The sequence below is a fragment of the Alosa sapidissima genome, chromosome 21, assembly GCF_018492685.1.
Source record: "Alosa sapidissima isolate fAloSap1 chromosome 21, fAloSap1.pri, whole genome shotgun sequence".
Lineage (NCBI taxonomy): Eukaryota > Metazoa > Chordata > Actinopteri > Clupeiformes > Clupeidae > Alosa > Alosa sapidissima.
The window spans coordinates 1,239,278-1,265,321 of NC_055977.1; the positions used below are offsets into that span (position 1 = coordinate 1,239,278).

Genomic DNA, 26,044 nt, shown 5'->3' on the forward strand with positions numbered 1-26,044 from the left:
CGTTACCCATCGCTGATACAACCTTTAAACATGTCCTCTGTCAGTGGGTCAATGAGGCCTTAGGGTCATCTCAAACATGTCCTCTGGCAGTGGGTCAGTGCAGGACACTTTTAGGCTGTGGGAAAGGTTTTCTGTTGTTGTTTTTTGACCTAGTTTCCATGGCGTCCACATGCATGCCTCCTATTTGTTTGCAGTGTTGAATAAATCCCTTGTCCATCTGCCTTTCTCTAGTAAACTGTAGTTGGTGTCTGAACATTTCTGATAGAAACCTTTATAAGAGGTTATCTGCCTCACGCAACCTCTCTCCTCTTCCCTCACACCACCCTATGTCAGGGATCCTGTTTGAATAAAGAGGTTATCAAATATAGAATGGCTACGCATCTAAACGCTACTGTAAACACATATAAAAACAGGTGGCCACCGCTCACTGTTATATTTCTTAGTGATTTTTATTGAGCAACGCGTTTCGCCAGTTGCTTCATCAGGCTCCTGTAAACACCTCCAGCCCAATTAGGTAACAATATGTTGTTGGTCAAGAGTACAGGTCCAGATCATACACGGAGTTTGTTTGAACTGGCGGTTGTGAGGTATATTTAGCATGCATTGTTTCACACAGACTCCAACTTGATCTTAATCACACATTCATTAAGCAGAGGAGCATTATGTAACTTTCTGTGGAAAAACGAGCAGCAGGCCAAAGGTCAGGCAAAAAATTAAATTTTTATTCAAATGTCTATAATGATCAATATAGTCAATTCAATAAGCTTGCAAAACAAAGTATAGTGTTGTCTTGGTGTTACAAAGAGGCAGACGAGGAAAACGAGGAAATCTCGCGGGCACTTCTGACTCATTGAACTGAGCCCTGCGTGTTCCATCCCGCGGGCAACCACGGACTCACGCCTCCTTCACATACGTCCTCACCGCCACCACGTCTCCCATCACACATTTCTACAGAGATTAAAAACAAACAAAAAACATCACAGCAGCACGTACGTCCTCACCTGCCACCACGTCTCCCATCACACATTTCTACAGAGATTAAAAACAAACCAAAAACATCACAGCAGCACGTTATCATCAGTGACAGCGGAGTAGCCTGCACGCGCGCTTCAACGAGCCAATACTTGCCTCGTGTTTGTAGAAAGCATCAATACAATAACGCAGCATTAATGGATTTGATTATAATGCACATGAGAAGATAATTGTTAGAGCCGTTCAGTTTTGTTTTTAGTCCATTCTGTCAGTAGTGAGGACATATATTGCGAAGTGTCGGTGCGGACATGCAGTAAAGCAAAAAGCAGCCACTACATTATTCCTTACCGCGATCAACTTTCCATCGGTCACCTCTCTCTCTACTGTCGTCTCTTTGCCGTCCCACATCTGTTTCTGGACGAGTTTGCTGTTTTCAAGAGTTACTACCGTCTGCAAATAAACGAAGAAACAATCCGTTAACTCCTAACGGGAGTGTCAAAACGTCAACTGACGGAGCGTCCGGTATGCGTGCTGACCTTGGTCTTTCTGTCGTCGGCGGTGGTCTCATCGAACTCTTCATTCAGTTTAAACTTAATTTCTGTCGTTTTGAAAGTGCTTTGTGACTTCATGGAGATCATCCCTTGGTCATCCATAGCGACGATAAGGCTTGGCTTGGTCCTGTTTCCTACCTGACGGGTGGCGAAGCCCACACCTGCAAATCAAGAGGAGAATTAGAATGTATAGTCTATAGTCTGTAATATTCTAATATGCATCGCACCATATTACTAGGTTATATGTAGGCCTAGACTTCGAATTATTTTATTTTGTTCTGACATTTCTGAAATTGTTGCCCGTCTGCAGATCCCGTGCATTCATTAGGACAGTTTCAAATGTAATCGAAAAAAAAATGAAAAAATAAAAAACAAATGAAAAAAACTAAACAAATCATACCCAACGCTTTCATGTACTCATCAAAGTTGTCACTCGTAACCATTTTCCACGTTCCAACAAATCTCTCAACCATGTTTGCAGTGGCGGTGGGGACTATCCGTGGTGATAATATCCTCTGCTCCGTTCGAGGCTAAATTATGTCCTAAACTTGAAGACCCCCGTATTTCAACCCAGCCTTGAGTGCGCGTGACCCAATCAACGCCCCGAACGTCACGCTATAGGCTACGCGGTTCCTCATTCCGCGCCATCTAAATCGACGGAGAAATGGGCAAAAGTTCAACATGTCTGAGAACATCCAAGTCATCTGTCTTGGAGGCTCCGCTCAGCTGTTCTCCGTGTTGTCAGCTTTAAGGAGTTTATCAGGCTAATGAATACAGTTTGGTAATGGACGAAAATCAAACAAAAAACAGGAGTGAGAAGCATATTACAGGTCTACAAAGTGCACGTGTAGCAAATGAGTGAGAAGCAGATTATAGGTCTACAAAGTGCAAGTGTAGCAAATGTTTTATCATTTGATGATGCTTTCAGATTGGTCAGCATAGACAAGTTGCTTAAGCATTGATACAGGCTGACCAACGCATCAAAGCACCTGAATTTATGCTGATGGAACCAGATCACAAAACACACACACACACACACACACACACTTGTGAGCAAAGTAAACACAATGGCTGCAGTGCTGTCTCTGGGTTCATATCAAGTCTATGGCAGAGCTTAATGTCATATGCTCATCAACACACACACACACACACACGCACACACACACACACACACACACACACAGAGTCTTGCTTGTCCATGCCTGTATGAATCAGAGGGAAGCACCAAACTGGTGAAGCCCTGATGCCCCCAGATGATGCTGGAAAGAGCCAGAGTGCCCAGTGCAGGGTCAGCTCCCGGGGAACCAGTGAACGCACACACACACACATGCACGCACGCACACACACACACACACACATGCACGCACTCACACACACACATGCACACACGCAAACACACACACATGCACGCACACACACACACACACATGCACACACACACACACACACATGCCACACGCACACACATACACACATGCACGCACACACACACACGCACGCACGCACGCACACACACACATGCACGCACGCACGCACACACACACACACACACCTGTGCAATGCCCATAGAGTTGGGCCAAACCTTTTCAGCACTGGCCAGCACTGGGATCAGCACCAAAGGTCACCAAGTATTTACTGCTGGTCAGCAAAAGAGTTACCCTGACCACGGGCCTGGGTTGGCACAGCAGGAGCAGAGACACAGGACTGGGTTGGCACAGCAGGAGCAGAGACACAGGGCTGGGTTGGCACAGAGACACAGGGCTGGGTTGGCACAGCAGATATACAGGGCTGGGTTGGCACAGAGACACAGGGCTGGGTTGGCACAGTAGTAAACACAGGGCTGGGTTGGCACAGAGACACAGGGCTGCGTTGGCACAGAGACACAGGGCTGGGTTGGCACAGCAGGAGTAGAGACACAGGGCTGGGTTGGCACAGATACACATGGCTGAGTTGGCACAGAGACACAGGGCTGGGTTGGCACAGCAGGAGACAGGGCTGGGTTGGCACAGAGACACAGGGCTGGGTTGGCACAGCAGGAGCAGAGACACAGGGCTGGGTTGGCACAGTAGGAAACACAGGGCTGGGTTGGCACAGAGACACAGGGCTGGGTTGGCACAGCAGAGACACAGGGCTGGGTTGGCACAGAGACACAGGGCTGGGTTGGCACAGCAGGAGACAGGGCTGGGTTGGCACAGAGACACAGGGCTGGGTTGGCACAGCAGATATACAGGGCTGGGTTGGCACAGAGACACAGGGCTGGGTTGGCACAGTAGTAAACACAGGGCTGGGTTGGCACAGAGACACAGGGCTGCATTGGCACAGAGACACAGGGCTGGGTTGGCACAGCAGGAGTAGAGACACAGGGCTGGGTTGGCACAGATACACATGGCTGAGTTGGCACAGAGACACAGGGCTGGGTTGGCACAGCAGGAGACAGGGCTGGGTTGGCACAGAGACACAGGGCTGGGTTGGCACAGCAGGAGCAGAGACACAGGGCTGGGTTGGCACAGTAGGAAACACAGGGCTGAGTTGGCACAGAGACACAGGGCTGGGTTGGCACAGCAGAGACACAGGGCTGGGTTGGCACAGAGACACAGGGCTGGGTTGGTACAGCAGGAGACAGGGCTGGGTTGGCACAGAGACACAGGGCTGGGTTGGCACAGCAGGAGACAGGGGGTCCTTCGCCAGGACAAAACGATGCTGTTCTCTTACATTACACATGTGTTCTATACATTATCCCTTACATTACACATGTGCTTATACATTACACATGTGATTATACATACATTACACATGTGCTTATTATATACATTACACATGTGCTTATATTACACATGTGCTTATATTACACATGTGCTTATTATGACCGCCGCGCAGCGAAGCGGCGGTCATATAGGTTTAGTCAGATTTTTTTTTTTTTTTTTTCTTTTTCGCATGCCCAAATTTCCGTCAATGATTCCCGGGACACTGAAAGACCGGGGTACACAAAACTTGGTGGGCATGTAACCCCACATGGATAGCATGGAACCATCGTTTTTCGTTTTGATCTGTAGCCCCCCCGCTGGACTGGACCCCCCGAAAGGAGGGTAGGGCAGACACAGTTTTCTGTGAATATCTCGAAAACCGTAGGGTTTAGGAGGACCTTTTTTTTTTTTGTATGTTGATCTCAAGGGGCCATGTCAACCCATTCCATAACCACTCATTTCATGTATAGCGCCACCTAGTTAAACACAAAAAAGTAAAAATGAGGTGTTGTAATTGAAGGTATCTGTGACCTAACATAGTCAAAACTGCACGAAATTGGAAGTGTAGGATCATTATGACACCCTCTGTATGCACACCAAGTTTTGTGGAATTCCGTTCATGGGGGGCCACACAATAAATTAATTTATGTTACTATACACCAACTGGCCTGTAGGTGGCCGGAGACAGTTTTCTGTGAATATCTCGAGAACCGTAGGGCCTAGGAGGTCCACCTTTTTTATGTATGTTGGTCTTAAGGGGGCATGTCAACCCATCCCATTACCACTTATTTCATGTATAGCGCCACCTAGTTAAAAATTAAAAAGCAAAAAATTAGGTGTTTTCATCACAATATCTCTGGCTGACAAGGTCAAAACTGCACGAAATTAAAAGTGTAGGATAATTATGACACCCTCCGAATGCATGCCAAGTTTTGTTTACTTTCGTTCATGGGGGGCCTTACAATAAAATAATTTATGTGTACATTTAGTGACGTACACCAACAAGGATTCCCGGGACACTGAAAGACCGGGGTACACAAAACTTGGTGGGCATGTACCCCCACATGGATAGCATGGAACCGTCATTCTTCGTTTTGATCTGTAGCCCCCCCCCCCGCTGGACTGGACCCCCCGAAAGGAGGGTAGGGCAGACACAGTTCTCTGTGAATATCTTGAGAACTGTAGGGCCTAGGATGACCAATTTTTTCCGTATGTTTGCCTCCAGGGGTCATGTTAACCCATTCCATGTGCACACATGTGCATAAACAGATACACACGCACACACATACATTTACAGTAATCATACGTATGACACATACTCACACAGCACAGAGACACAGGGCTGGGTTGGCACAGCAGGAGCAGAGACACAGGGCTGGGTTGGCACAGTAGGAAACACAGGGCTGGGTTGGCACAGAGACACAGGGCTGGGTTGGCACAGCAGAGACACAGGGCTGGGTTGGCACAGAGACACAGGGCTGGGTTGGCACAGCAGGAGACAGGGCTGGGTTGGCACAGAGACACAGGGCTGGGTTGGCACAGCAGATATACAGGGCTGGGTTGGCACAGAGACACAGGGCTGGGTTGGCACAGTAGTAAACACAGGGCTGGGTTGGCACAGAGACACAGGGCTGCATTGGCACAGAGACACAGGGCTGGGTTGGCACAGCAGGAGTAGAGACACAGGGCTGGGTTGGCACAGATACACATGGCTGAGTTGGCACAGAGACACAGGGCTGGGTTGGCACAGCAGGAGACAGGGCTGGGTTGGCACAGAGACACAGGGCTGGGTTGGCACAGCAGGAGCAGAGACACAGGGCTGGGTTGGCACAGTAGGAAACACAGGGCTGAGTTGGCACAGAGACACAGGGCTGGGTTGGCACAGCAGAGACACAGGGCTGGGTTGGCACAGAGACACAGGGCTGGGTTGGTACAGCAGGAGACAGGGCTGGGTTGGCACAGAGACACAGGGCTGGGTTGGCACAGCAGGAGACAGGGGGTCCTTCGCCAGGACAAAACGATGCTGTTCTCTTACATTACACATGTGTTCTATACATTATCCCTTACATTACACATGTGCTTATACATTACACATGTGATTATACATACATTACACATGTGCTTATTATATACATTACACATGTGCTTATATTACACATGTGCTTATATTACACATGTGCTTATTATGACCGCCGCGCAGCGAAGCGGCGGTCATATAGGTTTAGTCAGATTTTTTTTTTTTTTTTTTCTTTTTCGCATGCCCAAATTTCCGTCAATGATTCCCGGGACACTGAAAGACCGGGGTACACAAAACTTGGTGGGCATGTAACCCCACATGGATAGCATGGAACCATCGTTTTTCGTTTTGATCTGTAGCCCCCCCGCTGGACTGGACCCCCCGAAAGGAGGGTAGGGCAGACACAGTTTTCTGTGAATATCTCGAAAACCGTAGGGTTTAGGAGGACCTTTTTTTTTTTTGTATGTTGATCTCAAGGGGCCATGTCAACCCATTCCATAACCACTCATTTCATGTATAGCGCCACCTAGTTAAACACAAAAAAGTAAAAATGAGGTGTTGTAATTGAAGGTATCTGTGACCTAACATAGTCAAAACTGCACGAAATTGGAAGTGTAGGATCATTATGACACCCTCTGTATGCACACCAAGTTTTGTGGAATTCCGTTCATGGGGGGCCACACAATAAATTAATTTATGTTACTATACACCAACTGGCCTGTAGGTGGCCGGAGACAGTTTTCTGTGAATATCTCGAGAACCGTAGGGCCTAGGAGGTCCACCTTTTTTATGTATGTTGGTCTTAAGGGGGCATGTCAACCCATCCCATTACCACTTATTTCATGTATAGCGCCACCTAGTTAAAAATTAAAAAGCAAAAAATTAGGTGTTTTCATCACAATATCTCTGGCTGACAAGGTCAAAACTGCACGAAATTAAAAGTGTAGGATAATTATGACACCCTCCGAATGCATGCCAAGTTTTGTTTACTTTCGTTCATGGGGGGCCTTACAATAAAATAATTTATGTGTACATTTAGTGACGTACACCAACAAGGATTCCCGGGACACTGAAAGACCGGGGTACACAAAACTTGGTGGGCATGTACCCCCACATGGATAGCATGGAACCGTCATTCTTCGTTTTGATCTGTAGCCCCCCCCCCCCGCTGGACTGGACCCCCCGAAAGGAGGGTAGGGCAGACACAGTTCTCTGTGAATATCTTGAGAACTGTAGGGCCTAGGATGACCAATTTTTTCCGTATGTTTGCCTCCAGGGGTCATGTTAACCCATTCCATGTGCACACATGTGCATAAACAGATACACACGCACACACATACATTTACAGTAATCATACGTATGACACATACTCACACAGTAGACATATGTACGCATGCATGCACATGCACAAACACACATACGCAGGCAAACACACAAGCACGCACATACACACACACCCACACACATAAACATTAATTTGTACACGCACACATGCACACAATTCAAGAATTTTTCCCGTCATCTACTCCCTGAATTTTTGGTCATTGATACCCGGGACACCGAACCACCGGGGTACATGAAATTTGGTGGGTATGTAGCCCCACTAGACTTTTACGGAAAAATGTAATTTCGACCACCACCACCCCCCCCCCCCCCCCGTGCTGGGCCCCCTGAACCGCAAAAAAAAAACAGTTTTTCCTAAATAACTACCTGAACCGTGGCACTGAGGATGAAGAATCTTTTATGGTATGTTGGTCTCAAGGGCCCACATCAACCTGGCTCATAATCACTCATTTGTGATTTGCACCCCCACCCCCCAGTAAAAAATGAAAATGCAATATTATTCTGCTTTAATCGCCCCTATCTTCAGTTAAGATGTTCAGAACTGCACCAAATTTTATGTGTATGATTGACCTGGCATTCTCTGGGGGTATGCCAAGTTTCGTAGAATTTCATCCATGGGGGGGTCTAAAAAAATTAGGTTATGTGTACATTTAGTGACTGTACACTCATTGGCCTGTAAATGGCGGTGCACACATATACACATGCACACACACAGGCACCCACATACTATCGGTATTAGAACTTCACTGAATTAGAAATTCAGTAGGATTAAAAGAAAGCCAAAATAAATATTCATCATCATCATGGCTGCATTTTCAGTATTGGCGAGAAGTAGTCGTTTGTCCACTAGATGGCGCATCGTTGCAGTGAGACGTAATTTTGTTGGAAGTTAAAAGTGGGTTGGAAAAAACAATGGACGCTTCCTACAAGGACTGTAATTTACCGCAGCGAACATCTAATAAGGATAGGACGATGTTGACATGAAGTGTAATTCCCATTTCTTCTTGAAGCCGAAATAAATCTGAGGATGTTTATCGGACATGCTTGGTTTTTACTGCAGGTACGTTAATCTTGTAATATCAATAAGGACCTAGGTAATGTTACCGTTAGCGTTGGTTGAGTGATGGAGGCATTTGATTGATTGCATTTGTAGAAAACTATAAATGCGGTTATACCAAGCAAATGTATAGCAGCACTGTTTGTATCTTTCGACTGTCATTTATTGCACGTTCTACAAAATCATTCTGTGCAATGGAAGATTTACCAACGTTACACCGGTCTGATACAGTTTTGCCTATACATGCGTGAGACTGAGATGCCTGTTTATTTTGTTTTAAGTGCGTGCAGGGTGTGAGAGGGGAATCGATGTGCTTTGATTACAGCTTGGTAGTTGTAGTCTGTGAAATTAAAAAGCACGTGTGTGAAGTATCCAAACAATGACCCCTTCATTTCATTATGGCTGCTTTAGCAAAACACCTTAAGCTACTGTGTAGTGGGTCCCATTTAGAAGTGGCTACTTCATTCGCGCTTTCCTTGACTCATGGAGCTGCGTGAATGTTATTACAACTTTTCGCCACGATATGACAGTTTAAGTCCGCTTGATACTGTAAGGCGTAAGCCATTGGTTTCCAAAGGAGATTTTATTTGTGTCGCCAGCATAGCCTATTGACAATTTATGTTGTAAATAGGCCTACCTTATAATCCTACCTGTAGCTTAGGGAAGCTAACAGCTTTCTATTAGGATCTAGTTTGTTAGTTACCGTTTTGTCATAACTCCCTGATGCATTTTTGCATTTAGAATAGCCAGAGCGTGTATATCTCAATCGGAAAATTAAACAATATCGGGCGCCTATGGACTAGGCTGGGTGAACCCAGCCTGATCTGCCCGCTATTTATTTTTTGATTTCTTAAAAGATTGAGCTTGGTCTGATGAAAGCCAGACTAGCCATGGACCTCAGTTAAACAATGCAAGGGAACATGAATCAGCCTATATTTGCACGAACAATAACGGACAAAAGCTCTTCAACTTTGGCCCGTTAAAATGTGTATGAACAGTCTAGCGACGCATTTCATCAAGGCCCATTTGGACATGTCAGTTATTTGCACCACTGGTTAGATGTAAAACAGCATTTCGTTTCAGACTAGGCTACTGTTACTTAATTTGTGCATTAACAATAACGTTTCAGACTACTGTTACTTAATTTGTGCATTGACAATAAAGTATTACATGAACTAAAGATGACTAAAATCTTATGTAGAAGAAGAAACATTCACAAAAAATCCATCCATCCAAAAATGACCTTTGTTTTTGATAGCTGTTGAAAACGGCATGGAACTGACAGAGATGTTTTTGTTTATAAATACATAAAAAATAAATAAATAAATAAATAAATAACATTATGCTGATACCTTTTGCTTTTCCCAAATACAATGTAGCCTACAGGTGTAAGTGACCTTTCATCAATCCAGTTGCAATGGATGAACTGTGATGAACTGCCCTACTTGTGATTGTTTAGAGATTTAAAAGGTTTTATAACAATGCTACATCTTCTTTGGCTATTCTACAATCTATTCACCTTTTCAGCACCAGTAGGCTACTTTCTGTGCAGCCGCACACACACACTCAGGCATGCCAAACAAGCATACACAAAAGTTTCAAGAGTGGGGGATGGAGTAAAATATGGAGACAAATTGAAGTGTGATTTATTTTCGCGGAACGGATGTACAGGACTGAGCGGTGGTCATGTTTTGTACCGCTATGCGGTACATCTAGTTATATACATTGTACATGTGCTTATATATATATTACACATGTGCTTATTATATACATTACACATGTGCTTATTATATACATTACACATGTGCTTATATATACATTACACATGTGCTTATACATACATTACACATGTGCTTATACATACATTACACATGTGCTTATACATACATTACAAATGTGCTTATTATATACATTACACATGTGCTTATTATATACATTACACATGTGCTTATTATATACATTACACATGTGCTTATATATACATTACACATGTGCTTATACATACATTACACATGTGCTTATTATATACATTACACATGTGCTTATATTACACATTACACATGTGCTTATTATATACATTACACATGTGCTTATACATACCTACACATGTGCTTATTATATACATTGTACATGTGCTTATATATATATTACACATGTGCTTATACATACATTACACGTGTGCTTATTATATACATTACACATGTGCTTATACATACATTACACATGTGCTTATTACACATGTGCTTATATATACTGTACATTACACATGACATGTGATTGAGGCATCTTAAATTAGACATGCATTCAAAGACTTCATTTTAAAGGAGAGATCATTTTATAACAAGAAAGATCCATGCATTCAAAACCTGAGTAGGAACTTGCCCATCTTGCCTCAGAGGATATCCTGCCATGAGTCCAACAGCTTGGCATTGCCAGAGCTCAGATGGACCTTCCTCTGCCATGAGTCCAGCAGCTTGGCATTGCCAGAGCTCAGATGGAACTTCCTCTGCCATAGTTTTTATCAAAGGTTTGGGAATGTTGGAATTTTCCGGAGATCTCGGAGTCAGACACAACACACACCTACCTCCCTTGTTGACCTGCTGACCTTCTGACCCCTGAGGACGAGTGTGTGTGTGTGTGTGTGTGTGCGCGGTAAAATCCTCTTTAAGCGGCATGGTGCCACTGGGAATCCAGATGGCCACGTCCTCCCACGACCTCCTCCAGGGTTTCCATGAGCGCTGCACTGACATCCACACACACACACACACACACACACACACACACACACACACACACACACACACACACACACAACCTCCTCGAGGGTTTCCATGAGCGCTGCACTGACATCCACACACACCACACACACACACAAACACACACACACACAACCTCCTCGAGGGTTTCCATGAGCGCTGCACTGACATCCACAATGTTATTAACTCAGTCACCATTCAGCTCTTGCCAGCGTGTGGCGCTATACTGTAGAGTGTAGTCAGTGCACTTACTATTGAGGTGTTGGGTTTGTTATTGCAGTTAGTATCGAGGTATTGGGGTTTCTTATTTATATATATAGTATATATAAGTATAAGTATATATACTCATTTGATCCCGTGAGGGAAATTTGGTCTCTGCATTTATCCCAATCTGAATTTATCCCAATTCAGCCGTGCCTACTGGTCAAGGTTCGAACCGGCAACCCTCTGGTTACAAGTCCGAAGCGCTAACCAGTAGGCCACGGTTACTATCGAGGTATGGGGTTTCTTATTTTAGTTAGTATTGAGGGTTTTCTTATATAGAGTGCTGTAATGTTAGTGGATGGGCTTATAGAGTGTAGTTATGATTGTGGATCATGGCCTTATAGAGTGTAGTTATGTTAGCTGGGGGGGTGATAAGGCTAAATCTGAGGGGAACTGGGGGGGGGGCGGGGGTGATAAGGCTAAATCTGAGGGGAACTGACTGGGTCAGAGGGTTTGGAATGCCAGAAATGCCAATAATTCCCAGTTGCCCCATGAGAACATTAAGCCCACACCCCTCATCCCTCCCTGTCCAGTCCAGCAGGGGTGAACACACACACACACACACACATGTGCAGTATATATCACCCTGTCCAGTCCAGCAGGGGTGAACACACACACACACACACACACATGTGCAGTATACATCACCCTGTCCAGTCCAGCAGGGGTGAACACACACACACACACACACATGTGCAGTATATATCACCCTGTCCAGTCCAGCAGGGGTGAACACACATACACACATGTGCAGTATAGATCACCCTGTCCAGTCCAGCAGGGGTGAACACACATACACACATGTGCAGAATAGATCACCCTGTCCAGTCCAGTCCAGCAGGGGTGAACACACACACACACACGTGCAGTATAGATCACCCTGTCTAGTCCAGCAGGGGTGAACACACATACACACACACACACACATGTGCAGTATAGATCCCCCTGTCCAGTCCAGCAGGGGTGAACACACACACACACACACACACACACACACACACACACACACGTGGAGTACAGATCACCCCATCCAGTCCAGTGGACTGAGAATGTAGGCGGTCCAGCCGAGAGTCTGGCAGAGAAGAGACTAGCGGGAAACAATCTGAAGGACGAAAGAGTCCATGTGAAAGAGCAGCTCTGGAGACTGACTTCTGTGTATGTGTAAGTGTGTGTGTGTATGTATGCGTGTGTGTGTGCGTGTGTGTGGGTGTGTGTATGCGTGTATGCATGTGTGTGTGTGTGTGTGTGTGTGTATGTATGCGTGTGTGTGTGTGTATGTATGCGTTTGTGTGTGTGTGTGTGTGTGTGTGTGGATAGAAAGATAGATAGATAGATAGATACTTTATTGATCCCTAAGGGGAAATTCAAAAAAGATTAGAGTGTTGATTTTTTTGACCCCGACGTGATTTGAACACGCAACCTTCTGATCTGGAGTCAGACGCGCTACCGTTGCGCCACGAGGTCCCACAGCTACACTGTGTGTGTGTGTGTGTGAAGATGTGAAAGAGCAGCTCTGGAGACAGACTGACTGTGTGTGTGTGAGAGAGAGAGGGAGAGAGAGGGGGAGAGAGAGAGAGAGGGAATGTGTGTTTGTGTGTGTGAGAGAGAGAGGGGGGGGGGGGGGGAGAGAGAGAGGGAGTGTGTGTGCAAAGCCTCTCTCAGACTGTTCTATGACCTTGTGTGTGTGTGTGTGTGTGTGTGTGTGTGTGTGTGTGTGTGTGTGTGTGTGCAAAGCCTCTCTCAGCTCTGTGACCTTGTCAGAAAGTTTGACTTTATCTCCACAGGGATGGATAGTATTTACAGTATTACATGTATTTAAAATACAAATACAAAACATAAAATATTATTTTCTAATTTGTATTTGATTGATATGATGGAAATGTCTATATATTTTGTATTAAAACACTTCAGTGTTTTGTACTTTTATATTTTTAAATTATTGTAAAATACTTTGAGACATAGTGTGATGACATCACACACTGTAAAAAATGAAAAGTCAGGGCTGTCTAATTTATCAAACTATATTACGTTACAATAACATTACAATTATGTTACATGATTACGTTACAATTACATTACAATTACCAGAGGCGGACAGAGTACACAGCTTCATTACTTGAGTAAAAGTACAGATACCCTTTGCTAAATTTTACTCAAGTACAAGTAAAAGTACAACAGATGTCTACTTAAGTAAAAGTACTGAAGTACTTGTTTTTAAAAGTACTTGAGTATCAAGAGTACAAGAGTAGGCTAGCCTACATTTTCTAAATATTGCATTACTACTGCCACAGTGCTTACATTTATGTACAGAAACGTCCTACATGGAGTTATGAAAAATGTTAATGTTAATACCTTGGAGAATGTAAAATGAATTGGAAAATAAAATCAAGTCATTTTCATCTTTTTACCATGTTGCCAGGGATGGGCAGTATTTCAAATATAAAATACTATTTTGTAATTGAAACACTTGAAGCGAAAACTATCATTAACTTGTTCAGAAAATTGAAATAGTCTGGCGAGGTGGGGCCACAGGTTGGCACATTCCCGGGATGGACCTGCTGCGTCTTCATCCATTGTTTCGTCCATGGTTTCATCTCTTATCTAAATCTGACCATGGAGTTGACTTGGGCGGAAAGCTGAAGGTGATTGCTGATAGGCTGTCCCAATCAGTGGCGCCTGCACAATCCAATGAAGTCACGTTTGAGAGGAAACAACAAATTGAGGGTTTTTTTCTACTCTCTCTCTCTCCCTCATCCTCCACTTCTTCACCTCTCTTCCATTAGCTCTTACTCTTCTCATCCATCACTAAGTTACTCAACTCATTTCAATTCTTTTGTTTTTTTAGAAGTAGCCTAATGGGTACTCAGGTTATGGATAGAAATGTAGTTGAGTAAAGAGTACAATATTTGTCTCTTAAATGTACCTGAGTAAAGTCATGAGTACTCCCCAAAAATGATACTCGAGTAAAGTACAGATCCCTCAAAACTGTACTCAAGTACTGTACTCCGTTACTGTCCGGCTCTGACAATTACGTTACATGATTACGATACAATTACATTACAATTACGTTACATGATTACGTTACAATTACATTACAATTACGTTACATAATTACATTACAATTACCTGAAACAGTGTGGTTTTGAATTACAGACAACCTTATTGTGTTCAAATAGTCATTTGATCCATGTTTCTAATTGAATCATGTAAGGTAAGTGTATATGCAGGGGAAAGGAAAGGAGGGTTTGTCACAGTTACTAAACCACAAAAAATGAAATTAAGCAAACTCATGATTTTTCTTTCAAACACAATGGTATTACGTTGAACTGACCTATGTTGCCACACCAATGCATTTATCTAACAGAATCATGTAAGATCAATGTGAAGCACCTAAGTACTGAACCAGTAAGGCAGATTAACACATGGGATGTCTTGGTGTCACCATTACATTGTGTTCCCATGAGCCTTTGCAAGAAGACCACTGAGATAATCAAGTTTGGAGGGGATGATGGTGTTGAATGCTGAGCTGAAGTCAATGAACAGCATTCTCACACAGGTGTTGCTGTTGTCCAGGTGGGACAGGGCAGAGTGAAGTGCTGTAGAGATGGCATCCTCTGTGCTCCTGTGCTCCCAACCAGAAGCAGTTCCTTCAGATCTTATCTGATCTCAGACCTCCTATCTTATAGAGATGGCATCCTCTGTGCTCCCAACCAGAAGCAGTTCCTTCAGATCTTATCTGATCTCAGACCTCCTATCTTATAGAGATGGCATCCTCTGTGCTCCCAACCAGAAGCAGTTCCTTCAGATCTTATCTGATCTCAGACCTCCTATCTTATAGAGATGACATCCTCTGTGCTCCCAACCAGAAGCAGTTCCTTCAGATCTTATCTGATCTCAGACCTCCTATCTTATCTTAACTTAGGAAAACTGTAACTGTCAATCAGAGTGTGAATTACCCCACCATAATTGGGGGGTACTGCTCCTTCACTTCTTCTGACCATCATGGTCCATTACCACATCAATCCCCACCGTGATCGCCAAGTGCAACATGCGCAACACACATACAAGGTCTAAACATGCGACAAACTGATAATCATAGGCTACAGAATATCTCATCGTTTTTATACTGTATATCCAAGAGATCAACTCTGCCCTCTGCCCTCATCGTGTCGTCTCCCTGCGGCCTGCTCACGGCTTTTATCCTGTGCCTCTCCTGTCTGCTGGGTACCCCTTTCCTTAACACATGAACAGTGTATAAAACCTAACTGCACTTACACTTTTAATGTAATTGTTTGTAGATAGAAAATAGTTTCATTAAGATAGTATCAGGGTTCTCAGATGAAACTACATTTATCAAACTAAAAATAGGAAATAATAGAATGTAAAAACAATACCAACCAATTAAAAACAAATTCAAATACTAGCACATATTTAGCCTATAGGCTACTTGGGTCTTTTTATGTTTCCACAGGTTTCACTGATATTATGTAGGCTTAGCTACATCAGACCCTCTTGTGCATAGGCCTACCGATAATATAAAAACACAGGATCTGTGCCAAACTTCAAAAGGGCACAATAATTTATTCAAGATATAATGAGAATGGACACCTAGGCTATGGAGTTCATCTCCTTGGAAATGACAATCGATTTTACCTCACCACAATGTAAAGGTTTATTTAAATAGAGAATTACCTTGCTAACTAACCTTGGTAACTAACCAAGGTCCACTTTACTAGCCTCAGTGGGTAAGTAAGTAGCAGGTAAGTAGCCAGTAATTCAATGTATGAAGAGGTGACATGAGCTGAAAAGATGAAAGAACAAACACGTTTATAAATGAAGGTTGTAAAATAACACATTTTCAACAAGCTAGACGTCAGTTAGCAACTTACATTTACCCATGACCGTCAGCAGCAAACCGAATTTAGCCTACTGGAGGAATTTACCTAGCGTTTTGTCATTCAATGTTGACACTTGCTCAGTTGCTTCTAGCGCCACGGTGGTTAAAAATGGTACGGTCCACAATAGGGGTTTGTGAAATCGCTTTACATTGAAATGTTCCTACAGTGAAAACAGAAGTTTACTTGTATTGTAACTGTAATGATATTTTTTTCACAATATCAGAAACATTATCTGACCCCCCCAAAACTGATATTTCTGTCTCTTTTGGGGGGTACTGGGTCTTCATTGGGGGGTATAGTACCCCCCAGTATCCCCTGTAATTCGAACTATGCTGTCAATTACATTTTTAAATCGGCAATCGTCCTGTCATGCCTGAATCTATGCTTAGAATGTATACACGACTGCCTGTAATCTATGCTTAGAATGTCAGTGTTACAAGACGGTGTTCTAAAGAATCTTCGACAGTTGGTTGCTCAAGATAGACAGACCATAGTTCTACCAGAGCCCGTCTACGGAGAGCCTCCCCACTCTCTATTAATCCCATACAAACCGAATTTGGCTGCAGTTCCCCAGAGTTCACCTAGATGGCAATCGCAGGCGAGTCCAAAATACATGGGGTCCTATGGAGCTACATGGCTAAATTTATTGTCTTCACATATTTAACAACTGAAACCCTCAGATTTTATTTTATTTTTCGCAAAATGGATATGGATTATCAATCAAAAGTGAAATAATCCAGGAGTCATGTCCTTTCGTTTTCTTACAGGTTGGGTCGTTGTTTCCCATAACACGCTAGCATTGATGCTATGCTATGCTATGATCATGCTAATGAATGATGTCATTGACACGTTTGAAAGGATTTTTAGAACAATTAAGTGACTTTAAAAAATATAATACTCAACCAAGTGTATTGTCTTTGCCTCCCCTTTCGAATACAATATTCAAATTACTTGAAAAAAAATTATATCCTGAGAAAAGTGGATTTTGAGGGGTACAGCTCCATAGACCTCCATTCATTCTGGACTCGCCCGCGAGCGCCCCTAGATGCAGTACCACACCGGAAGAGTTCCGAGAGTGAAGGTTCTCCCCTTATTAGACATTCTCTGGTTCTACAGTCTATGAGACAGACCGTAATATCAGAGAGAAGGAACATTCTAAAACTGATAGTTCTGGTCCTTGATTGTTGTAAAATGCAGCACAAACATATAATACACCTTGACCACATTCTGTTCTAGATCACTGTGCCACCACAACTTCATACAAAAGTTAAAGTAGCTGCGTCTCGACGTTGCTTGGCAACCATTCAGATAGAGGAAATATATTTCTTGGAAGAGTGATTATCTAGGAATTATCGGTTCCATTTCTAGTTTTTGTGCCTTTACATTATGAAACTTTGCCAGGTATTTATAGCAACAGTTTCAGAAAAGCAATAAGCCACTCAAGTCCGTAGGTTACACTAATTCTACAACAGCTAAGGGGGGTTTTCCGTTAGCACGTCGTGCCTAACAACGCCCCTTAGCTGTTGTAGAATCAGTGGAACCTACGGACTCTCGGAGCTTATTGCTTAATTATTGACCCTTTCAACAAGAAAAACAAAAACAATGCTTGAACATTCTATGTTGTTCCCAATCTACTTTCTCTGCATTAAGATAACATATGGAATGTTAAAACGGAAGCCTTGTGGAAACAACTATGAAGCAAAAGTGTCAATATTGATGAAAAACAAAAATATATGAATTAATAATACATAAATAATAGTCTAATATTCTGTTATAATGAATATTATTTATTTGTTATAAATTTTAGGCTAAACATGTTTTAAAACACATAGCGTATATTGCTTGTCCAAGTTTTCACTTAATTAACCTATTTAGTGAAATATGCTTTATGGTGTCCCTAACAGTCATGCTCCTTATCTTGTCATAGGCTAGACAACAACCAAACAAGACTGTTGCAGTCCGTTTTGGCAGTTATTTTGAAATTAGGACAGGGTCTGTGCCATCCGCAGTTAGGATTCCTAAGTTAGGAAATTCTTAAGTTAGGATGGTTCTGTAATGGCCAAATTATGAATGAAAATGACCAGTGCATGAAAATGCAAAATATATGATGTTAAATATCATACAGAGTTAAAACAGATAATGCAGAGATAGTTACAAAGGTGTTGCTAAGGTAGACATGGTGGTTGCTATGCTAAATAAAGCTGTTGCTATGACGGTTGCTTGGGTAATCATGTTGGTTGCTATGGTGTTTGTTAGGTTGACATTATGGTGGTGGTTGCTAGGTTGTTACTAGGGTAAATAAGATGGTTGCTAGGGTGTTGCTAGATGGTGGTTGCTATGCTAGTTGCTAGGGTGATCATGTTGGTTGTTATGGTGGTTACTAGGTTGACCCTATAGGTGGTAGTTGCTAGGGTAATTAAGATGGTTACTAGGGTGTTACTAGGGTACGTGGTTACTGTAAGGCGTTGAGAAGAGCAGACTTAATGATGAATGAGGAACAGGGGCGCTACACCAGAGATGTTGTGGTCCCACTCACTCCGGCCTTCATCAGTGCTGCACTCAATGCTGCGTCTTTCTCCAAGCTCTGTTGAGCGCTCAGAAACAGCCCCCACCCTCACACTGAACGCTCAGAAACAGCCCCCACCCTCACACTGAACGCTCAGAAACAGCCCCCACCCTCACACTGAACGCTCAGAAACAGCCCCCACCCTCACACTGAACGCTCAGAAATAGCCCCCACCCTCACACTGAACGCTCAGAAACAGCCCCCACCCTCACACTGAACGCTCAGAAATAGCCCCCACCCTCACACTGAACGCTCAGAAATAGCCCCCACCCTCACACTGAACAAAGTCAATCATCACTGTTCTGCTCATCTACCTCATGTGTACTTCAATCTTACAATTACAATATCGTTATGAATACATCATCATTGCACTGAACTGCCTTGCACTATATTTATATTGAAATCTTAAATCTCTACTGATATTGCACTATTCCTTATTTCTATATTGTATGTTGTATCTTGCCTGTGTCTGTTAAGGTGTCCAAGACCATGGCAACCTTGACAAGGACAACAAGGAGGCGGACATCCCCATAGCCATTATCTACTGCTCTATAGAGGCGGACATCCCCATAGCCATTATCTACTGCTCTATAGAGGCGGACATCCCCATAGCCATTATCTACTGCTCTATAGAGGCGGACATCCCCATAGCCATTATCTACTGCTCTTCATACTATTCATCCTGCACATACACTTATTCTTACTACTCTTATGATGGTACTGATTTTTTCATATATATATATTTCTTACTGAGCTTTCTGTTTTTATTCTTTATATGTTAAGTGAGTGTTGTACTTTGAGAGCAAAGATTAACCAGAGTTATTTGTTTGTTTACACAAATCTGGCCAATAAAGCGGATTCTGATTCGAGTCTAGAAGAATAAGGATTGGAGCAGCCTTGGTTCTCATCAGAGTGGGCTTGGTTTTCAGCAGAGCGGGCTTGGTTCTCAGCAGAGGTTCTGTGGGCTTTGTTCTCAGTTATCAGCAGAGTGGGCTTGGTTCTCAGTTCTCAGCAGAGTGGGCTTGGTTCTCAGTTCTCAGCAGAGTGGGCTTGGTTCTCAGCAGAGTGGACTTGGTTCTCAACAGAAGTTCTCAGCAGAGCGGGCTTGATTCTCAGCAGAGGTTCTGTAGACTTGGTTCTCAGCAGAGTGGACTTGGTTCTCAGCAGAGGTTCTGTGGACTTGGTTCTCAGCAGAGTGGACTTGGTTCGGGTGATGGGTACTTAGTGACGTTAGTGCGTGGGGGATCAAGACGTTAGTGTGTGGCCGATCAAGACGTTAGGTGTGTGGGCGACGGGTACTTACAGATATAATGGAGTCGAGGAACTGTTCAATAGTCTTTTAGAGGTTCGCTATTCTGGCTTCGAGTTCCACTACCTTCTGGCTGAGCAGAACCTTCGGAGGCAGGAGTCGCAGCCAAGTGTACAGTTGAGGGGAGGCGTCGTCTCGTTTTTAAATGCGTCAAGACTATTTTGTCATTTTCTGTACAGTGGTTGCATTGTGGGTGTCCTGCAGCAGAGAGGATCTGGACTAAAGGGTCATTAAACGTTGTTTAATGTATGTAATTAAATTATGTATGTCGTATATGTGAAGCACGTTTGTATTGCTTTAGTGCAGATTTAAACTTTGTGTTGGGCCTATAATTATGCATGTCGTATATCTATCGCACATTTGTATTGCTTTAGTGCAGATTTAAACGTTGTGTTGGGCCTATAATTACTGTATGCATGTCGTATATCTATCGCACGTTTGTATTGCTTTAGTGCAGATTTAAACGTTGTGTTGGGCCTATAATTATGCATGTCGTGTATCTATGGCATGTTTGTATTGCTTTAGTGCAGATTTCAATATGACATTTATTTGATCTGTATGCCCTCCATAAACACACGTTTTTCCTGACCCATACAGGTAACCAATTGCATTTGTTGTTTTGATTGCACAACTAATTTTGTTCCACACGTGGCATGGCTAGTATTTGTGATCTATAACAACTAGCCATTTATGTCTGTCGCATTCTAAATGCAGTACCGCTGTATAACCACAAGAGTGGAGTGTTTACCTTCTTATAAGCGCTGTTTGGAACGTTTAGTATTGAAAATGGATGAAGTAGTGTTTGTATTTGTATCAAATTCACTCTAATTGAATGTTTTGGTACTTTGTTTATATGTACTGAATTATTACACTGATGACCATGTAAGAATGTATTTAGACTACATTAGAAATATAACAGATTTGAACAGACAGATTAGAAATAGGTCATTTATACACTTACACACATTTACACATTCAGACAGAGGTTTTATGCCATATTATTCCTATTCCCTAGTATTTATTTTGATTATTTTATTGACACAACTCATACTTTTCTAATAGTAATTGTCATATATTGCAATTAATATGTAATTTATATATATTGCAGTGATTTCAATAGTAGTAACTGTGAAGTTGATGCACACCAAGCAGGAAGCAAGCAAGCAAGGTATACTACCCCCATCTTTTATGGAATGTGGAGTATGAATTGATTTTTTGGCGGACATTACACATGGCAACTTGGCTCAACTTGACATGGGGCCCTTATGGAGAAACAGCATTATGGGAGCTGAGAATGTTAGTCAACACTGTGAACAGAAGTCACTACTAGACCAAACACGTTTAACATCTTTGAGACAGAGAACACACACACAACACACACACACACAACACACACACACACACAACACAACACACACACACCACAGTGTGACTAGACCCCAGGCTGCAACTCTCCGTTCCCTGGGGCAACACAACACACAAAAGGGCTTTTGTTGTTTACTAAATTAGCAGCAGTTGCAATGGGGACCCCACTGCTCTTGAATCTTGAAGATATTAAAGTGACCAGGGAGGTCGACCGGCAGTGGAACTATCTTGAAGATACAAAAGCTTTAGGAGTGCAACGCTTCACAAAGATCACGGTTCAGCATGTACCGTGGTTATTTTCGGTACAGTAAGCCTATCGCAAGCCTAAAACTCACTGACGATATTGCTCACGCCCAACAGGAATAGTATTTTGGTGTCAAATATTTTTTGCCGTTAATTTACTCAACTGACCTATGGTCCACCATTTCATATGTTTGTGTGGGAAACTCAAATTTGAAACATGGTCCAAAAGGCAAAAAAAAAAGCCTAATGTCGATTACTGTTAAAGACTGCATTCAGTACACCCCTAAATGCACCTTTAAAGGGAAACTTGGCACGATTAGCTATATTTCCCCAAATACTAAAATGGCAGCAAAAACAACCGGGGAAAGCCCAGCCCATAAAAACACAACACACTGTTCCAGCAAAGCAGACTAGACGCGCGTTTAGGGGAGTTTCAATTGCACGGGAGCAGCACGGGAGGAAGGGGGAGGAAGGTGCAAGCTAGCTCTCTGTTTTGTTTGAAAGTCAACAGAAGTGACGTTACCCAGCATCGCTTAGAGCACCTTTAAGTCTTCGATGACATCTACAGAAAACCTTCTGAGCAATCTGCTTTCACTCTGCTTTCACTCTACAACAGGAAAAACTTAAAAGTGGTCAGAATATTCATTTCAGGGAGATGAAAAACAATTTATTACAGACAAAACAACATAAATATATACAGAAACATTAATACAAACTGCTACTTCTTGGCACCCAGCTTAGCTTGTGGATCCTTGGCAGTACAGCGTGTCTGGAAAGCCGTTAGCATCTCTCGGCTGGTGAGCTTCGCCCCACGCATCACCAGCCGGTCTCCATCCACTGTGTAAATAAATGAATAGCTATTTAGGTTTAACATCCTATACGAGAATTTACCATGACGTCACAATAACAATATACATTCTTCCAGGTGGCAAAAGCTGAAGCATTCTCCATTGGCACTACTAGTAAACAAACCCTTCCATGTCATTTGACCAGGGCAGAGCGATCAAGAAAACAGAGTAAATGGCTTGAATGAATGATTTTCGTCTTGCAGGGTGCTACGGGACTTCTCATTCATATTTATATGGTTATGGGAAGTCTCATTAATATGCAATGAGTCATACGTGTCTCTAGTCATGCTGCGTCCACTCTACCCCGTAGTTTGAACGAAGTTAGGTGTCAGTCGAAATCAAAGCCAATTGATGAAAATGCTACGTGAGGTAAATTGCTTGGGGAACCCACCGTCGGCCGTAGTCTAGGCCTAATACATTTCAACAGGTAAGTTAAATTCAAAAACAGACGTGGTGGATATTCAGACATAGGCCTAGTTAACATGAGAGACTGGCCGGTTGCACAAAACACCTTGTTCAGGTTCCCTTAAAATCTGATTTAAAGCCCCCTTAAATAAAATAAAATCGGCTGCACAAACACATTTAAGTATTCTACTTCGGTTTCCTTATCATTTTCCCTCAAGTATTTAAGGTTTTCTCCTTTTCTTATCTTATAAGAAATTCCGTTGCACAAACGACCTATAGCAGCCTAAATAACCACATGAGGTTCGGTTCGCCAGGCAAAACGTAAAAAAAAATGTTTATTTTGGTGCCCTGACAGTCAGGATAATATCTAACTAGCTAGTATTGTTCAATTCATGTCTATATATGGCTTTACTGATGAATGGATAAATGTCACCGGAAATTATTAAGGTAAGATAAGATCATAAGCTTGGGTTGCAGACGGCATAACTTTAGCAAGCTAGTTACAACTATGTCCGTTGAACGTAGCCTACCAGTTGAGTTATTCATTTCTAACATTAGCTATTGATAGGCCTACAGTAGGTGCATTAATAACTATAGCTAACATCGTGAAATTAATTGTAACTGCCTTGTTTGGCTGTCATCCGTCAAACTTGTCAAAGTTAGTTATAGGCCTACTCAGATTTGTAATGCGTCATTCACTATCTGATTTTATCAACAATATGTGCACACAGCTTGCTATTATTTTGGACAGTCCTGTATTGACCAACATCTGCATCCTCAGAAAAGCAAGCACAAATTAGCAAACAATCTCCGTGGTTGATACTAAAGGGACAAAACTTAAGGTGCTTTGTGCAAACGGCCCTAAGGAGATAGCAATAATGTTAAATGAAATGCATAGTAGCCTAGGCTAGCCTACTATAGCCTAATGTGTAAATGAACCTCAGCCTGCCATTGAGTGGTTATTTTAGTGACTGTTGCTGTTTGACTTACAATCTGTTAGATGGTGTATTTCCCTGCTATATAAATAAAAAGGCTATGATCGGGTTTTTGTTGCTCGGGTCGGATACAGATGTAAGAAGTGGCTACTCCGCCACCAGGCAGTCTTGCCATCTCTGCAGCATTACTTTTGACGACGTCCACTAGATTTAAACTTCACCCACAGGTTCCGCTGGATAAATTTGTTTTTTTTCTTAGGGACATCGATAAAAACCCTACACTTTTGGCTGTATATCTGGCGGCACAACCCCAAACACAACACGTTTTCGTTATTGTTTCAACTTTGATCAACAACAATGTTTTAACTATGTAAGGTCAGTGGAAGCCGCTTGCGTTCTGCCACCCGGAAGGATCTTGGAGCCTATTGTTTACAAAGATTCTGAAATGCCGTATAGGACGTAATAGTGAAAAGCAAGCCATGTGCTACAGCCTACTTACAGAATGAGACGTCAATCAAAGGTTCTGATGCGTCGTGTTTCACTTCCGTCGTGACCTCACAGTTCATGTTGGTCGCTCGTGACCTCTCCGAACCCACCAACACCAGAAACTCTCTGTAGAAATCCAGCGGCGGACAGGACAAGATATTAATTCTCGGTGCAGCTAGAAATGATCAACTGAGAACGTATGACAACAAGTCGCGTGCAGATATCATGTAGCATTATGTTGCATGACTGGCTAGTGCAGCAAGTTTATAACGCCACGCGGAGAAGCAAGTCTCTCAAACGTCATGTCACGAATTTGTCCGTTGCATGCGTTATGAACCTAGTCGAATGCATTTCACCAAACCAGCTAAAGCGGTTTGCCCTCAGTCGGGGTTCAACTCCATTTGAGAAGATTTGTTTCGGCACCACAAAATACTACACAGTCACAAAACTACACATCTTCAGGAATGCTGCCCTCTTACCTTGTCGATCGGGCATTTGATTCAAATGGACAAAATTGCACCGCTATCTTCTTCACAGCCTTCAGAATTACTCCTCTGGCGGCGGCCATGTTGTTCAACAACCTTCGAACTCCAGATTACGTGATGACGTATCAGAGAGCCGTAGGGTGAAGATACACAACCAGAGAATGTCCAGAGCCCGTCTACGGAGAGCCAAGGGGGCAGGCGAATTCCCGGAAGTAGAAGAATCGACGTAGGCTGGAGGGACCACCTCTCTGCTAACTCCCATAGAAGTCCATTCATTCTAGGATTTTTTTGAAATACCATAACTTCATATAACATATATCCTGTGCTGATATTGTAGCTTTTGTGTAATCAACATAAACACTACAAAGGCAAAACAGACTCCACTACCTCGTCCGTAATGTTGGTTACCCGTAAGAAGAATGGTTAGCTTGTTTGGTTGGAGGGAAGCTAGCTTTGACGTAATCTCTCTTTCGCGCCGTAGGGAGATCACCGTATTGTTTGGATAAGAAGCTCAGTCCACCTTACTGTCTATGACGGTAACTCGTAAGCAAAACCTAGCATACACGACCGTATGTTAAGGTAAAGCATTACACAGAGGCAACCTAATTTAAAAAAAAAAAAAAAAAAAAAAAACGGCAGTAATCATTTCAGAGGTTTTCGATGGATTGACCGTAGGTCGGAAAAGTGGAAAGAAAATAGCTTCAAGGCTATAACTTTTTTGTTTTGTTTTAGCATGACTGTTTTTGAAGATGATCATGTATGGTAGCTTCAACATTAACACGACTTGGTGAGGATGATA

General features: G+C 42.9%; 3 protein-coding genes and 1 non-coding gene across 5 annotated transcripts; all 4 read right to left on the bottom strand.

Moving 5' to 3' along the window:
* Positions 1-701: 701 nt before the first annotated feature.
* Positions 702-2,079, bottom strand: LOC121695142 (fatty acid-binding protein, heart-like). 2 transcript variants are annotated; one of them, XM_042075675.1, is made up of 4 exons: positions 1,924-2,079; positions 1,509-1,684; positions 1,321-1,422; positions 702-948 (listed from the first exon to the last, which is right to left on the bottom strand). In XM_042075675.1, exons 1-4 carry the CDS (start codon positions 1,994-1,996, stop codon positions 895-897), a joined length of 405 nt encoding a protein of 134 aa, XP_041931609.1. In that variant the 5' UTR covers positions 1,997-2,079; the 3' UTR covers positions 702-894. The 2 variants fall into 2 exon arrangements, with proteins under 2 accessions (XP_041931609.1, XP_041931608.1); XM_042075674.1 differs by having other exon boundaries at positions 922-1,029.
* Positions 2,080-3,109: 1,030 nt separating this feature from the next.
* LOC121696112 (keratin-associated protein 10-7-like) lies at positions 3,110-6,324 on the bottom strand. Its single transcript, XM_042077441.1, has 3 exons — positions 6,308-6,324; positions 5,587-6,215; positions 3,110-4,098 (listed from the first exon to the last, which is right to left on the bottom strand). Exons 1-3 carry the CDS (start codon positions 6,322-6,324, stop codon positions 3,110-3,112), a joined length of 1,635 nt encoding a protein of 544 aa, XP_041933375.1.
* A 6,773-nt stretch (positions 6,325-13,097) lies between these two features.
* On the bottom strand, positions 13,098-13,169 carry trnaw-cca. The gene has a single exon. It is a non-coding gene; the product is annotated as a tRNA-Trp (tRNA).
* A 9,558-nt stretch (positions 13,170-22,727) lies between these two features.
* On the bottom strand, positions 22,728-25,424 carry mrpl53 (mitochondrial ribosomal protein L53). Its single transcript, XM_042075679.1, has 3 exons — positions 25,240-25,424; positions 24,774-24,886; positions 22,728-22,923 (listed from the first exon to the last, which is right to left on the bottom strand). Exons 1-3 carry the CDS (start codon positions 25,326-25,328, stop codon positions 22,805-22,807), a joined length of 321 nt encoding a protein of 106 aa, XP_041931613.1. The 5' UTR covers positions 25,329-25,424; the 3' UTR covers positions 22,728-22,804.
* Positions 25,425-26,044: the final 620 nt, after the last annotated feature.

What these genes read in the sequence shown, in the direction of transcription:
- LOC121695142 (XM_042075674.1), bottom strand. Translation starts at nt 1,996, where the DNA reads ATGGTTGAGAGATTTGTTGGAACGTGGAAAATGGTTACGAGTGACAAC. An exon ending in TGAGTACATGAAAGCGTTGG is followed by an intron (nt 1,685 to 1,923) that starts GTATGATTTGTT and finishes CTTGATTTGCAG; the next exon opens with GTGTGGGCTTCGCCACCCGT. An exon ending in CCGATGGAAAGTTGATCGCG is followed by an intron (nt 1,030 to 1,320) that starts GTAAGGAATAAT and finishes TAATCTCTGTAG; the next exon opens with AAATGTGTGATGGGAGACGT.
- mrpl53 (XM_042075679.1), bottom strand. Translation starts at nt 25,328, where the DNA reads ATGGCCGCCGCCAGAGGAGTAATTCTGAAGGCTGTGAAGAAGATAGCG. An exon ending in TCAAATGCCCGATCGACAAG is followed by an intron (nt 24,887 to 25,239) that starts GTAAGAGGGCAG and finishes GGATTTCTACAG; the next exon opens with AGAGTTTCTGGTGTTGGTGG. An exon ending in TTTGATTGACGTCTCATTCT is followed by an intron (nt 22,924 to 24,773) that starts GTAAGTAGGCTG and finishes TTATTTACACAG; the next exon opens with TGGATGGAGACCGGCTGGTG.
- LOC121696112 (XM_042077441.1), bottom strand. An exon ending in TGTGTCTCTGTGCTGTGTGA is followed by an intron (nt 4,099 to 5,586) that starts GTATGTGTCATA and finishes GTGCCAACCCAG; the next exon opens with CCCTGTGTCTCTGCTGTGCC.